Source organism: Loxodonta africana, chromosome 9, assembly GCF_030014295.1.
Source record: "Loxodonta africana isolate mLoxAfr1 chromosome 9, mLoxAfr1.hap2, whole genome shotgun sequence".
NCBI lineage: Eukaryota > Metazoa > Chordata > Mammalia > Proboscidea > Elephantidae > Loxodonta > Loxodonta africana.
The window spans coordinates 44936712-44951367 of record NC_087350.1 but is presented as its reverse complement, the minus strand read 5'-3'; the positions used below and the strand labels follow the sequence as shown (position 1 = coordinate 44951367).

The 14656-nt window shown below is 42.6% G+C and overlaps 1 protein-coding gene across 4 annotated transcripts in view; it reads left to right on the top strand.

Moving 5' to 3' along the window:
- The window catches only part of FUBP3 (far upstream element binding protein 3), a 59045-nt gene that overhangs the window by 32658 nt on the left and 11731 nt on the right, over positions 1-14656 (top strand). For all 4 annotated transcript variants that reach the window (XM_064291325.1, XM_064291327.1, XM_064291326.1 and 1 more), the window contains exons 4-12: positions 353-402; positions 811-882; positions 2159-2216; positions 4306-4468; positions 7515-7613; positions 9121-9225; positions 9671-9773; positions 10777-10877; positions 13232-13373. In XM_064291325.1, coding sequence (XP_064147395.1) covers positions 353-402; positions 811-882; positions 2159-2216; positions 4306-4468; positions 7515-7613; positions 9121-9225; positions 9671-9773; positions 10777-10877; positions 13232-13373 — 893 coding nt within the window. The remainder of the gene's footprint in view (positions 1-352; positions 403-810; positions 883-2158; positions 2217-4305; positions 4469-7514; positions 7614-9120; positions 9226-9670; positions 9774-10776; positions 10878-13231; positions 13374-14656) is intronic.

Genomic DNA, 14656 nt, shown 5'->3' with positions numbered 1-14656 from the left:
AGCCCCCAAGGATCTTTTAAGTGCCCTGGGATTAATGACTCATTGATTAGAAAGGACCTAACAAGGAATAAATTAAGCAGCGTTGAGATTAGCTATATGAAAAAAAAGGTACTCATTAGAGTTGATGGTTTAATGAAACACTAGAGGAGATAGGAAGGCTCGATTTTTCCAAGGTCTGATTGACCAAGGGATTCATTATATGACACTTTTTTCTGGGTGCCTTTGGATTTGTTAGCCAAGTTGGTATTATTTAAGTCTTTATCTTCCAGTATTGCCAAATGGAAAGTTTAGGAAGCTAAAATGGGTGCAAATCTCTTTATTTATTTATTCCCAAAATGTTCTGTGTTTTTAGGGCAGTAATAACAGAAGAATTCAAAGTGCCTGATAAAATGGTTGGATTTAGTAAGTATCCACATGATCCATTTTTCCCTAATCCCGGTCTGTTGTTTTGTGTAAAGTTGTTTCACTGTAAGTGCCGCCTGTGGTGGAGTGCTCTTCAGTCCGCGCTCCCGAGGGCCCGAAGCACTGCTGTAGTGCCTGCAGGCTGAGGCAGAGACCAGAGCTCTGGGGCACAGATCCCCCGGCCCCTCCCCGTTTAGCCAGAGTACCTTATATCTGTCTGCTGTGTTTCACATAAAGTTTCTGTTGCTTTAACGCCTAAAGAGTTGAGATGGGCTCACCGAGGCCAATTTGATTTGTAATGCCGTGAGCCAAGTGTAAATGTTTGCTGAATTCATTCATTCATTCATTCATGCATGGTCGAATATGGAATGAAGGGTGCATTTTCTGACCTTTTTCGATTTGTTTCAGTTATCGGCAGGGGAGGTGAGCAGATTTCACGGATTCAAGCAGAATCTGGTTGCAAAATTCAGATTGCTTCAGGTAAGGGCTTTTCTCATACATCTCAGTTTAGTAGAAATCTGGATTTTGCAAAATTTTCACATTCAGAATCTTTGCTTGTTGGTTAAAAGTTTAGGGGCTTGGGTAAGTATATGCAACTGCTGGTTTCCTTGCACTTCTGGGGCTGGATTCCCAGGTGAGAAACAGAAAACCCAGAGCAGAAGCAGGCCCAGAGACAAGGCCTCCCATCTGGCTTCACAGGTAGATCCTCCCACAGTTCTGTGGCCAGCCGTGGCCCCTTCCCAAGCCCCTGCTACTCTAGGACCTCTGTTTTCTGCACCAGAATGTTACACAGACGTAGTAGGGTCTGCAGGAGTCCTGTGGCTTTGGGGTAACTGCTGGGGACTGCACACTGGCTTCCCCTGGATTAGATCATCCCTTCTCTTTGTAGACAGGGGCCAGCTGGAGGGGCGCCGGCGGAATTAGAATGAGTTAAACACATTTTAGGCCCTTTCTCACTTGGGCTCATTTTTACCATGCAGATACGGATTGAAGAACAATTTTCATTTTATTTGAAGTTTTATCATCTAATTTGAGTTTAACCTCTTTCCATAGTGGTGGAGGAGGGTGTTTGGAGGACATTTGACTAAAGGAATGTTTGTTATTTAAAAAGATAAGTATTACAGTGTCTTGAAGGCAAGTAATTGCTATTAGCTATTTCCCTTTTTGTTTTTTTTTTTTTTTTGAGGAAGAATTATAAGAAGCCTTTTTTGTTTGTTTTTGGAACAAAGTAAAGCATAATGTGTGGTGTTGGAACATGAGATTTTTCTCTCTTGTAAAATGGTCCACTTAGCTGTCACTGATCTCTTGGGATATTTATGCAGTAACTGGTAATAATCCTGACGTGCGTATCATTAAATTCTTTACTAGTGTGCTTCAGCTATTTGGAAACAAATGAACATTAAACTGTTCTACATATGGAGAAATTAAAGAGTATCATGGTAAAGTGACTCACAGTTATCACCACACAAGTCGGTCAGAAATGATACTGAGACTGGAAATTAGGACCAACTCATAGACCTCTGCTGTCCTCCCAGCTTCCGCTGCTGGACATGTTTCTACTTTGAGAATCTGTTGTAGAGCTACCAGCTTATGAGTCTCTCTACAAATGGAAGCAGACTGTCTTTTTCTGGGAGACTGGGCTTCTGTGGGACTGGTTTAGAAACCAGCGACAGAGAGACAGTCTGTACACAGAGGCAAAGGTACACAGTTGCCTGATGCCCACCAACACACCTCATCTTCTTGATTCTTCTTATAGAGAGTTCTGGGATTCCAGAGAGGCCCTGTGTACTTACCGGAACCCCAGAAAGTATTGAGTAAGTTTATTTTATTTACTTTTTCTTTTACTCTTCTTCCTCCTTCCCCAAGTGGGGAGAAATGGAAGGGCAAAGCTGTTAAACACTGTTGATCTGTGCTGCAGTCCTGACCACAAAAGCAGGTGCTTACATATAAGAAGATCTGGGAGGTTGCCTCGCCAGGGGAGTTTTTCTGTTACCTTAAACATACAGGATACCATTTTTTTTTTTTTTTTTCCAAGTCCTACAAAATTTCTCATAGCTGCTGTCACATCTCCTTCATAAACTAGGTTCTCAAGAGTGTACATTCACCCCATCTGAATGCTCTAATCAACTTACCTTCTTTCTTGTTAACACCTCCTTTACCTGAGCAGGTCTGAATTAGTAAGCCTATCACTTTGTAAACCATTAAGTTTGCTAGTACCAGGTCTTTTGCCTGGGCTGATTCCTCTGCCGTTCTGATATTTGTGAACCAAATGAATTTGATTCTGCATGGCTGCCGCTCCACTCCAGAGGGCCAAACGGACTGGCCAGAAAGGTGTCTTGACTTTTGGGGTCTTTGCAACAGCCTTTAAGACTGGCATTGCTTTCCTACCATGGTACACACACACTCAGAGACTTGTACCAGATGCAGGCCTCATAAATCCAAGAACCTCCTGGGGAAAAGAGATATACTAACTTAGAACCTGCTTGCTTTCCTTTTCCAATCTATTGAGTAGTGTTGCATTTAGGGACGGGGTGCTAAGATTATGTCTGGCTCAATAGGTAAAAAAATAGGGCTGTTTTATTGTTTCATTTCCCAGGGAGCCTAGATGAGTTTAAATTCTCTTGTTCTCCTGTAACATTGCAACCAGTGAACCAGAATAAATATCACTGGCAGGTGTGCATTATAGGTCAAGCTGGATGGTTTTGCTGGAGTCAAGACATTTTTCTTCCAACACAGGTTAATCTAGTACACAAGCAAAATATTAAAAAGCTGCTGTAACTAAGAAGATACCTGAGGCTGATTCTGTACACAAAGGGCTGAAGACTACAAAAGGCAACATCTATTTCCTACCTTCTCTTTCTTACTCTTCTGACCATTCCTACTTCGTGTTCTACCCAAGGAGTTGAGGCAATAGGATTATAACATCAAGAGTAACAGTTCCGTTTTCCTCAGTGAGCAGTACAGTCAGCCTGTTTAGTGGCTGAATTCTTCTCTATTAGAGGAAAAACCAAAAATGGATTGTGTATGGTAATTTGAAAAATAAATAATATAAATAACGGCCAGGGAAGATTCTGGTGCAGAAAAGGAAATTGGGCCAACAAATGACATTGGTAGACTGGATTGTACTATTTAAGCGTTGCAGTCTCTGTCCCCATCCCTCCCCCCCCCAAAAAACACAAAAGCCATTTTGAAATAGTATTCCTCATGAAATACAGGGCCATGAATTTGCTGACACGAAAGGCACAAAGCAGACATATATGAATATACAGCTGCCTCAGAAGCACTGCCTCCTCCTTTTCCCACCCCTTTAAACGGAACTGGTGATTCGTAGCCGTAGCTTAAAAGTCATAGAGCAGTTTGGTTGGTTTTGGACAAGAAATTTAGTGTTTAAGAGTTCAGATGATGGCTACTACTAACCCTTGCTTTCTTCCCATCTCTCTCATTGTTCTCTCTCGTGCCCTTACCTAACCAATGTGTTTTGAGTATATACTCTGTGAGAAGAGTTGTGCTGGATTGGGGGAACAGAGGGATACACAAAGGTATAAAAGGTGGGCTCCACCCCAGAGAAGCTAACATTCTAATAGAAGATGACACATGTTTGTGGAATGAATACAAGACTTACGCGTGGGTGAGGGCAAGCTGTTGAGAGTGGGCTGTGTCTGGCAACAGCCTGCTTCTCAGGCCCATGTTGGAATGTTGGTATTGTGGTGTGCTTTGCTTTTAAATTCCAGCCTAGTAGTGTGGCGGATGGCAAAGAGACCTCCCAGGTTGTGGTGGCAGGAGCTGGAGCCGGATGGAGGGCTGCCTTGACTCCGTGTTTATCCCTGGTACAGTTTCCCTTTCTTGAGTTCCTAGAGGATGCCTTTAATGTTGGTTTTCTTGTGGTTCTTTTCCCTCCCAAAGACAAGCCAAGCGGCTCCTGGGGCAGATTGTGGACCGCTGTCGGAATGGACCTGGCTTTCATAATGACATAGACGGAAACAGCACAATCCAGGAGATTCTCATCCCAGCATCTAAAGTGGGTCTGGTCATCGGCAAAGGAGGGGAAACAATAAAGCAGCTGCAGGTATGTGAGCCCTTAACAAAGCACAGCAGCTGCCTATAAAAAGGTCTTCCCCTTCTTGATTTGGGAGGTTTTGCCCAAGCACTGACCTTCCCTAGCTGGGCTGGCAGAGCACACCGTGGTGCAGAGATGTCCCTCAAAGACTCTGCCAAAGGGGTCCCACATCAGCTGTGAGAGTCAGCACTCAACAGATATTTTCTGAACATTTCCTGTAATTGGGCATGATGCCAAGTATGAAGTCAAGTACTGGGGCAAGTTTGCCCTGGGGGGCACACCTGTGAACCCTCAGCAACCATAATAGCGGTGAAGCCCTGTTAAGATTGCTTTGATTGTAATGTGAGTTGTTGTTAGGTGCTGTCGAGTCAGTTCCAACCCACAGCAACTGTATGTACAACAGAATGAAACACTGCCTGGTCTTGTACCATCTTCACAATCGTTTTTATACTTGAGCCCATTGTTGCAGCCACCATATCAATCCATCTCTTTGAGGGTCTTCCTCTTTTTCACTGACCTTCTACTTTACCAAGCTTGATGCCCTTCACTACCAACTGATGCCTCCTGTTAATATGTCCAAAGTATGTGAGACGTAGTCTCGCCATCCTCACTTGTAAGGAGCATTCCGGCTGTACTTCTTCCAAGAAAGATATGTTCGTTCTTCTGGCAGTCCATGTCCATGGTATACTCAATATTCTTCACCAACAGCGTAATTCAAAGGCATCAGTTCTTTGGTCTTCCTTATTCACAGTTCAGTTTTCATATGCTTGTGAGGCAATTGAAGATACCATGGCTTGGGTCAGGCTCACCTTAGTCCTGAAAGTGACATCTTTGAAAAGGTGTCTTTTTTTTTTTTTTTTTTTTTTAACACTTTAAAAAGGTCTTTTGTAGCAGATTGGCCTAGGGTAATATGTTATTTGATTTCTTGACTGCTGCTTCTGTGGACGTTAATTGTGGATCCAAGTAAAATGAAATCCTTAAAAACTTCATTCTTTTCTCTGTTTACCATGATGTTGCGTCTTGGTCTAGTTGTAAGAGTTTTTGTTTTCTTTATGTTGAGATGTAATCCATACTGAAGGCTGCGGTCTTTGATCTTCATCAGTAAGTGGTTCAAGTCCTCTTCATTTTCACCAAGCAAGGCTGTGTCATCTGCGTATTGCAGGTTGTTAATGAGCCTTCCTCCAGTCCTCATGCTCTGTTCTTCATATAGTCCAGCTTCTCAAATATTATTTGCTCAGCATACAGATCGAATAAGTATGGTCAAAGAATACAATCCTGACATACACCTTTCCTGATTTTGAACCATGTGCTACGCCTTGTTTGAACGACTGCCTTTGGTCTATGTACACGTTCCTCATGAGCAAAATCAAGTGTTCTGGAATTCCCATTCCTCGAAATGTTATCCGTAATTTGTTATGATCCACAGAGTTAAATGCCTTGCATAGTCAATAAAACACAGGTCAGCATCTTTCTGCTTACAGCCAGGATCCATCTGACATCAGCTGTGATACCCCTCGTTACGTATCCTCTTCTGAACGCAGCTTGAATTCCTGGCAGTTCCCTGGCAGTGTAGTGCTGCAGCTGCTTTTGAATGATCTTCAGCAAAATTTTACTTGTGTTTGATATAAATGATACTGTTCAATAATTTCGGCATTCTGTTGATCACTTTTTTTTGGATTGGGCACAAATATGAATCTCTTCCAGCCAGTCAGCCAGGTAGCTGTGTTCTAAATTTCTTGGCATAGACGAGTGAGCACCTCCAGCACTGCACCTGTTTGTTGAAACACCTTAACTGGTATTCTGTCAATTCCTGGAGCCTTGTTTCTTGACAGTGTCTTCCATGCAGCTTGGACTTCTTCAGTACCATAAGTGCTTGATCATATGCTACCTCCTGAAATGGTTGAACATCAACCAGTTTTTTTTCGTACAGTGGCTCTGTTATTCCCTCCAGTTTTTGATGCTTCCTACGTAGTTCAATATTTTCTCCATAGGATCCTTCAGTATTGCAACTTGAGGCTTGAATTTTTTCCACATTTCTTTCAGCTTGAGAAATGCCGAGCATGTTTTTGCCTTTTGGTTTTCTAACTCCAGGTCTTTGCACATTGCATTATAATACTTTGTGTTCTCGAGCCGCCCTTTGAAATCATCTGTTCAGGTCTTTTACGTGATCATTTCTTCCATTCGTTTTAGCTACTCTAAGTTCAACAGCAAGTTTCTGAGTCTCTCCTGACACTCAATTGTGTCTTTTCTTTCTTTCCCATCCTTTTAATGACCTTTTGCTTTTCTTCATAGATGATGTCCTTGATGTTATCCCACAACTCATCTGGTCTTTGGTCATTAGTGTTCAATGCATCAAATCTATTCTTGAGATGGCCTCTAAATTCAGGTGGGATGTACTCAGTAATAGTCACACTCAGTGAGAGAAACTAAAAATATGCTTAACGTGCATTCAGTTTAGTTTTGCTGCCAAATTAGTTGTGAACAAACTTGGTCTCAGAGCATTTGGGATTTTGAAGCTGCAGGTAAGGGGTTGTGGCTTGCCTTGCATGCTTTCCCATAACCTCGTCCTTGGATTATGAAAGGCACTATAGTGTCATATCTAAGCACTTAGGATTTGGTATTCCAGAATCCAAATTTTGGTTCACCATTCATTAGCTCTGTAACCTTCGGAGCTTTCTGTCAGAGCCCTCCCTATTCATCTGTGAAAAAGCAAGATGGCAGCCCCTCCCTCTTGTAATTGTGTGTGCATTCTAATCAGATAATTTAAGTAGAGCTCTGAGCTCAGTGCCTAACATTTAATAAAAATATTTAGATGTTTTGGGCACCAAAAAAAGAGGAGAAAGAATAGTTTTGGAAAGGAAGTTCTCTAGCATGACCCATATGTCCACATTCAAGAATTCAGGCTCCGTTGTCCAGGTCAGAGTGGCAGTGTTTTGTGGTAGATGGGACTTGGAATTTATTGTGGACATTACCTGACCCAGTCCAGCTTCTCATGCCTTCCTGCCTTCTCTTATTCGTGACAGTAAGGACTGTGCTGGTGTGTATTCCCCCACAGGAGCGGACAGGTGTGAAAATGGTCATGATCCAGGATGGTCCGTTGCCAACGGGAGCAGACAAGCCTCTTCGAATCACTGGAGACCCGTTTAAAGTACAGGTAGGAAAGAAAATTTGGATTCATGCTGATCCTGGATGTGGGGGTATAACTTGATGGTAACCTCTAGAGTTTTTATCTCCCTCAAGTGATTATAAAAGTAGATGTTCTTTTATTTAAGATAAGTTGTTTCCCAAACCAGGTTTGGTGATGAGAACAATCTAGAGCTGTGCTGCCCAGTACTGGAGCCAGTAGCCACATGGGGGTATTTAAGTTAATTAAAATTAAATTAAAGTGCAGTTCCTTGTTTACACTGGCCATATTTCAAGTGCTCAGTAGCCACATGAGGATAGTGACTGCTGTACTGGACAGCGCACGTACAGAACGTTTCTGACATCACAACAGGTTTTGTTGGCTAGCGCTGATCATGTGTAGTTTTACGTTTGTTGACCTGTGGTCAGCTCAGAGGGCAGCTCTTTTTAGCTTCTGTGTGCTTGTTCTCTTTCTAGCCCAGTGGTCCGTTTTTGTAGGATTTTCACCTGGGGATAGAGGGGAGCAAAAGTGCCAGAGCCGTACAAGGTGTGTGTGTGCGCTTGTAGCATGTGTCTTATGTCCTGAATTCCTTGCCAGAGAAGACAGCCCCAGTTGCTGAAATCAGTAAGGGGCTTAGTTTTAAATCACTTGGAGTAGTTCCACAACTCTGGTTCTTGTTGTTAGCAGGAATGTGAATAGGCTCTGGATGTAGGATTGTACCTGTTCCCAAGAAGGTACGAATGCACTTTGTTTCCCGCTGGCTATGCCTGCCTTTCCATCACTGCATTTACAGCAGCTCCCAGTAGTGCACCTTGATGAGCCAGATAGCTGTTCCTCTTTAGGAACGTTGGGTTTTGATCCAGTGAAGATTACTAGTCACTGGCAAAATATTTCCCAATTCTTAACTGTCATTAGCTAAACTCAAATTGAGAGGATTGGTAGTTTCTTTTTTATCAAGGTACATATATAAAGTAACGGTTTAAAATAGGATTGACATCTTTCCTTGGACTCCAGTCAGTGAGGTAACCCTTCATTTCCTTCCTGCAAACCAGGCTCATACCCAAGGGTCTTCCCCTGGCAAAGAATCCAACCTCTTTTGATATAAGCAGGTAGCCTTAGAATCAGATTGCATGTAGTCGTTCCTCACATTGCTCATACACCCTGGCTTGTGGACTCTAGTGCTGCTGTCCCCTAGCATTCTCAGTCAGAAATTGTAGATGACACCCGCCAGAGTGCTGTGCTAATAATAATCATGCTCTGTCAAGCACGGATGTGTTGGCCCAACTATGGCCTAAAAGAGGATGGACCCTGATCTGTGTGAACAATTGGGCAATAAGAACATTTCTTTTGAGGTTTGGTATATGCATCCCTCGCCACAAGCCTATCCCTGTCTCATAAGTTACAGCAAATGAGCTCTCCAACAGCTGAATTTTTAAGCCCAAGTTGGGAAGTTCTTGAAATGTTACCTGGTATCATGTCTTTTTTCAGGGTTTCTGTTCGTTTCTTTTCATAATGCCTTTTGTTTGTGTTTATGCAGCAAGCAAGAGAAATGGTACTAGAGATCATCCGAGAAAAAGACCAAGCTGACTTTCGGGGTGTTCGCAGCGATTTCAGCTCTCGAATGGGAGGAGGCAGTATAGAGGTATGATGTAATGACAAGGTTATAGGGAAACAAGATTAGATTTAAAGATGTAAGTCTCACTTCTATGAACTGTTTCACCCTGAGCAAGCTATTTAACTTTTGTCTATCTTCAAAATCGTAAGACTACACCCATTTCCCAAGGTGACTGAGGATGGATTGGGACAGTGTCTGCCCTTGCTCTCTGCAGTGCCCAGGACAGAGCTGACCCATAGCAAGGGGAGCCAGGGCATGGGGGCAATTCTTGCTGGTCTTAAGGTTTTGCTTTAAAGTTTATCCTGCTGCCCAGTTAACAGATCAAAGTCCAGGTTTTCCTGGTGACCTGTATTGCGACTGGATCAAATTTGGAAGTCTGTTTAATTGATGAGGTGAAATGGAATAAAAATCTACCCTATAAAAAAGACAGATTGGTAAAAGCTCTATTGAGGTTTTGTTTCTCTGTGTCTAGGTGTCTGTGCCTAGGTTTGCTGTTGGAATTGTAATAGGAAGAAATGGAGAAATGATCAAAAAAATCCAGAATGACGCTGGCGTGAGGATTCAGTTTAAACCAGGTTGGTTTTAATGATTTTAAGTAATCCTTAGTTTTATGGAGGATTATAAAAATCTGACCAAGGGGTGGGAAAACCAGATGAAAGGAAATGGGGAACCCAGGATGGAAGCAGGGTGAGTGCTGACACAGTGTGGGGATTGCAACCAATGGCATGGAACACTTGGTGTACAATTTGTTGAATGAGAAACTAATTTGCTCTGTAAAATTTCACCTAAAACACAATAAAAAAGAAATACCTGACCAAATATGGGTTTTGGTATTAGCCCATTTATGTGTTCCTCTCTCTCAACATTCTTTTACCAAATTACTGATCTAAATTTCTTCATTTCTTTCTTTGTATATGCTTGGTTACCTTTCCCATGCCAGATGTTCTAGCCCAGGGGTTTCCAAGCTTTTTTCCTCTACTTGGACTAGTAAAATTGAAGGGAGAGAAGGGGTAACATAGCATTTCCAGCTTTTATTTTTGCCAAGAAGAACTTTTTTAAAAAACACCATCTATTATTGTTTCATAATTAATAATATTTATAAATTTTATGAAATTAAAGATATTTTAAAACCAGGAAAAAGACAAAATCTTAGAATAAATGACAGTTCTTTAAATTGTGTAAATTTATCTTTATAAGCAAAATTTTCTACATGGTCCTTATTTTCCTAATTTCTGGGAACACAAGAAAGCATGATAGAGTGATTCTGGGGAACCATTGCCATAGCTCAACTCTATTTTACTTTGCCCTCTTCTTTTTTTTTTAAGTTTTTATTTTGTTTCTTTAATGATTTCTTTTTTTAAGTAGCTGTAATTGCATAAGAAATGATTATTGACATGGAACATGGGAAAAGATATGGTCACACATTTCCCTGTCAACAAAACCACTCCAGTATATTCCCCGAACTGGTGTTATTACCCCTTTTGATACTAATAAGAGTATTGATTGCAAGTCACATTGACCTTTGTTCGCGTTTGAAGTTGGCCTTTCCTAAATCCCGACTCTCACCTCGTTCCACAGATGATGGGATTAGTCCAGAAAGAGCCGCACAGGTCATGGGGCCTCCAGATCGATGTCAGCATGCGGCACACTTCATCAACGAGCTCATTCTGACGGCCCAGGTGGGTCCAGCTCTCTGGAGTCTAAATGTCTCACCTGTATGTAGACAGGGAAGGTGACACTCAGGACCCTGGAGAGCGAGGGGGCTGCACCACAGAGCAGCTACTGCCTCTAAAGTCATGTTACTAGAAGCCAGCACTCTTGTCAGTTGTCTCCCTCCAGGTTTATAACCAACATCTTCTCCACATCTGCCTCTTTCCTACTTTCATCTTTTTTGCTACTTTATTGCCGTTGTGTCTTTATTACTCCCGGAATCTAAATTCTTTATACAGTAAATTTCGGACTATCTAAACTATTTGGGAAAATACCATGCAGATTGCCAAGTTTCAAACAATCAAGTATGCTTAATATAAAATTATGCTAAATAAAATCTAATCTTTGCTTTGAAGAGCACTTCAGGAGCCTCCAAAGCCGTAAACCTGTCTGCAAGCATTTGATTCATCTTTGGCACATGAGTGAACTTGTGTGAACTTTGTGATAGTGTTAGCATCTCCTGTTTTGAACACGAGAAATTCTACCTGCCTCCGTTAAAAATTGCTCTGGTGAACCGCTATAGCTGATGGTCCCTTGGGTATATAGAACTGAAGAAAGGTCAAGAATGCCTGGAGTTGAAGGAAGAAGCAATAGATTGGAAATTGGGAGTCTCGGATTATAGTCACAGCTTTACCATTAGGCATGTGACCTTGGGCAGGCCTTTGAACCTCTCTGAGCCTGGTTTTCTGATTTGCAAACTGAGGGTTTTCACCAGGGCAGTGCTCCCCACATGATCCCCTAAGAAATCATTTGGCAGTACTTGCTAAAATTAAAGGTTTTTAGGCCACCACCCTAGAACTACTGGATCAGGATATCCAGGGGTTAAGTTTTAACTAGAGTCCCAGCAAAGTTTTATGATTAGACAAGCTTAGGAAACAGTCAGTAAATGATCTGTAATATATTTTTAGTAAGATTTTAAGAACCTAGAACTACAGAGAATATGACATGTGTGGGAGAGAGTTTTTGTCCTGGAGAATCTGAGACATACCCAGAAGGTTCGCTGTGTGTCTGTCTCTGCATGTGTATTTTAGCATAAATCTCTAAACCTTGTTTACTTGTCAGTTGTCTGTCATAAAAGCAGAGTGCAGGGAAAAAGTTCTCCAATTCTCTTAGCTCTCTGCTGGTTTAGATTCTGGGTAAATGTTCAGTTTATTCTTAATCAGCATTAGCAGATTTTGTCAAAGACTCTTTCACTGTATTGAACTTGCATTCAACTCCTCTCTTCCCTGAAGGAGCTCTCAGCTCGACTAGATTTATCCTCAACATTTAAAAAATTTTTAACTATTACAGCACCAATGGAAACCCTGGTGGCATAGTGGTTAAGAGCTACAGCTGCTAACCAAAAGGTCAACAGTTCGAATCCAACAGGCGCTCCTTAGAAACGGTGTGGGGCAGTTCTACTCTGTCCTGTAGGGTTGCTATGAGCCAGAATCGACTCGACAGCAATGGGTTTTTCTTGGGTTACGGCACCAAAGTGGACAAAAAGGACAAAGGCTAGGCTGAGATTTGTACCCTCTGAGTGAAAGGAATCTTCCTCCATTGGGTGTTAGATTCAGGCTCACTCTCTGTTGCTTGAACAGTGTGAGGATGGTTCATAGAAGCCTTCCGTAGCCCAGACTGTGGGCAAAAGGGCCTGGCTTGTTCCCTCGCTCCTTCCCGTCTGAAGTAGCTTTGAATGGTCACTCTTGAACATATTTCTGCTTTTTCTTAGAAGTGGGACAGCCAGTTTTTCTTTAAAATCCTTTCATCCTTTTTGCTGGTTGGATTGCAAGGTATCCTGACCCATACAGCAGTGTCTCAATTGTTTGTTCTAGCAGCCTGGTCAGGGGAGGGCCAGAAGTCACACATGCCACTCATGAGTCACATTCAAATGCCTATGGCTCCTTAGCATCTAGTATCTGGCTTCTCATAGTCCCAGCATGTAAGAGTCACAGGAAAGAGCAGCCTCAGTCTTGAGGGAAAAACCGACACTTCGTGCCTGTAGATTAGGGCCCGGTAATTAAAACTCAAGGGAAAAGGTAGTTGGGCTTCAGACTTTCAAATTTATATCTGACTGCCTAGTTTAGTTGGATGTATTTGTGCTGTTTATGTAACCATGCGTGTGTCTCTGCACATGTTCTCCTCCAGTGCACCTGTGATTTGTGTTAATTCTAGTTTTAAAGAACACTTCAGAATTTGAAATGTGGAAAGGTGCTCTGGTTCCCTGTATTCTAATATGTGGCATTGATTACATCCTGTCATTTAACCTCCTCCCTGAAGACGGTGAAAAGTGGTGGTGGTGGTCATGGCAGAAAGTGTCACAAGAGTCTTGCTTCCTTCCCAGGAAAGAGATGGCTTCGGTGGCCTTTCGGTAGCCAGAGGAAGAGGCCGAGGCCGAGGTGACTGGAGCGTGGGAACCCCTGGTGGCGTGCAGGAGATAACATACACGGTGCCTGCAGATAAGTGTGGCCTCGTCATAGGTAAAGGTAAGAGGCAGATGGTGGAATTTTGCATTCCCTTTCCAGCTGTTTCACCTGAGGGAAATAGGTGACGGAAGCCTCCAGCGGATGAATTTAAGTCTGTGTTGCAGTTGACTGAGCTTGCCATATCTATGGTACGGCTGCCTTCTGCATGGGTCTTCTCTGAGGTCCAGATCCAGCCTGTCGTGAATGGGGACAAAAGGAGTGTTTCATTTTTTAGTATAAACAAACTCTAAGTGAAACCCCACTTAAGTTGTTGAAAAGTTGCCCTGCACGTGGTAGAGAGCCTTTGAGTACTTGCTGATTGACTGATTAGTAGTTAATTCACCTCCGGGTAACTAGGAGAAATACTTCAGATAGTTTTCTCAAGTGAAGATTGCTTTCTGATGAGCAATTTGCTTCTTCCCCTTACTGGGTTTGAGTATTTGGTCTTTATTGACACAACTTGTGAAAAGGGCTTTTAATCCTTTCAACACGTTTACCATGAGTAGCAGACTCTGGAAAGGGAAATAAAAATGGATTTGTTAGTTTTTTCTAAGCATTTTAGAGAACATTAGGTAAAAGCCCTCATTAATGACTAGTGTAACGCCTTCCAGTCCGTCAATGAGAAACAAGAGAGAGAAGCAGGCGACTTTCTAGACTGTCCTTACTGGTTCATCTAGGCTGGCCTTGGGACCAAGAAAAGCAGCTGAAAGCAGAGTGGTGGCCCATGGGGGCCCTTCCCAAGGCAGTGGGGCTCGGCTTTTCTGTGAGGTATGAATAGGCCTCCCTGTGAAGGCTTGCTGCTGGCAGGGAGCTGCCGTTAGCTTTGGGTTTTGTTCTGTATGTGCCTTCATTATGTATTTAACAACATATGGAGGACATAAATACAGTCTTCTCCCCAGAGTGCCTCACATTTCTTTGATTACCAAACATCGCTTAGCTGTTTGAGGTATACTTAGTATTCCACAGAACATGATTCGGGAACATCTTGACTAACAGAAAGAAGCCTGATGCTGCCGAGCCTGTCCTAGAGAGCTGGGCAGGGTGGGCCTTCTTCCTGACCTTCCATTCACCACCCAGAATCTGCCCTTGTCTCGGCTTGTGTACAGTGTGTGTTTTAAGCTGTTTCAGAACTTTTATCTCCTATCTCTGTGTAGTCTTTTAGACTATTAACCTCTCAGGGGTGGCAGAAGCAATTTTTCTTTTCTGGCAGGGTATTCATGTTGATAAGTGTTGAATGGATATAGTGAGCTGCTCAGAATGCCATAAGTCAGACCATCAGCCTGACTGCCAGGAGTTTAAATCCA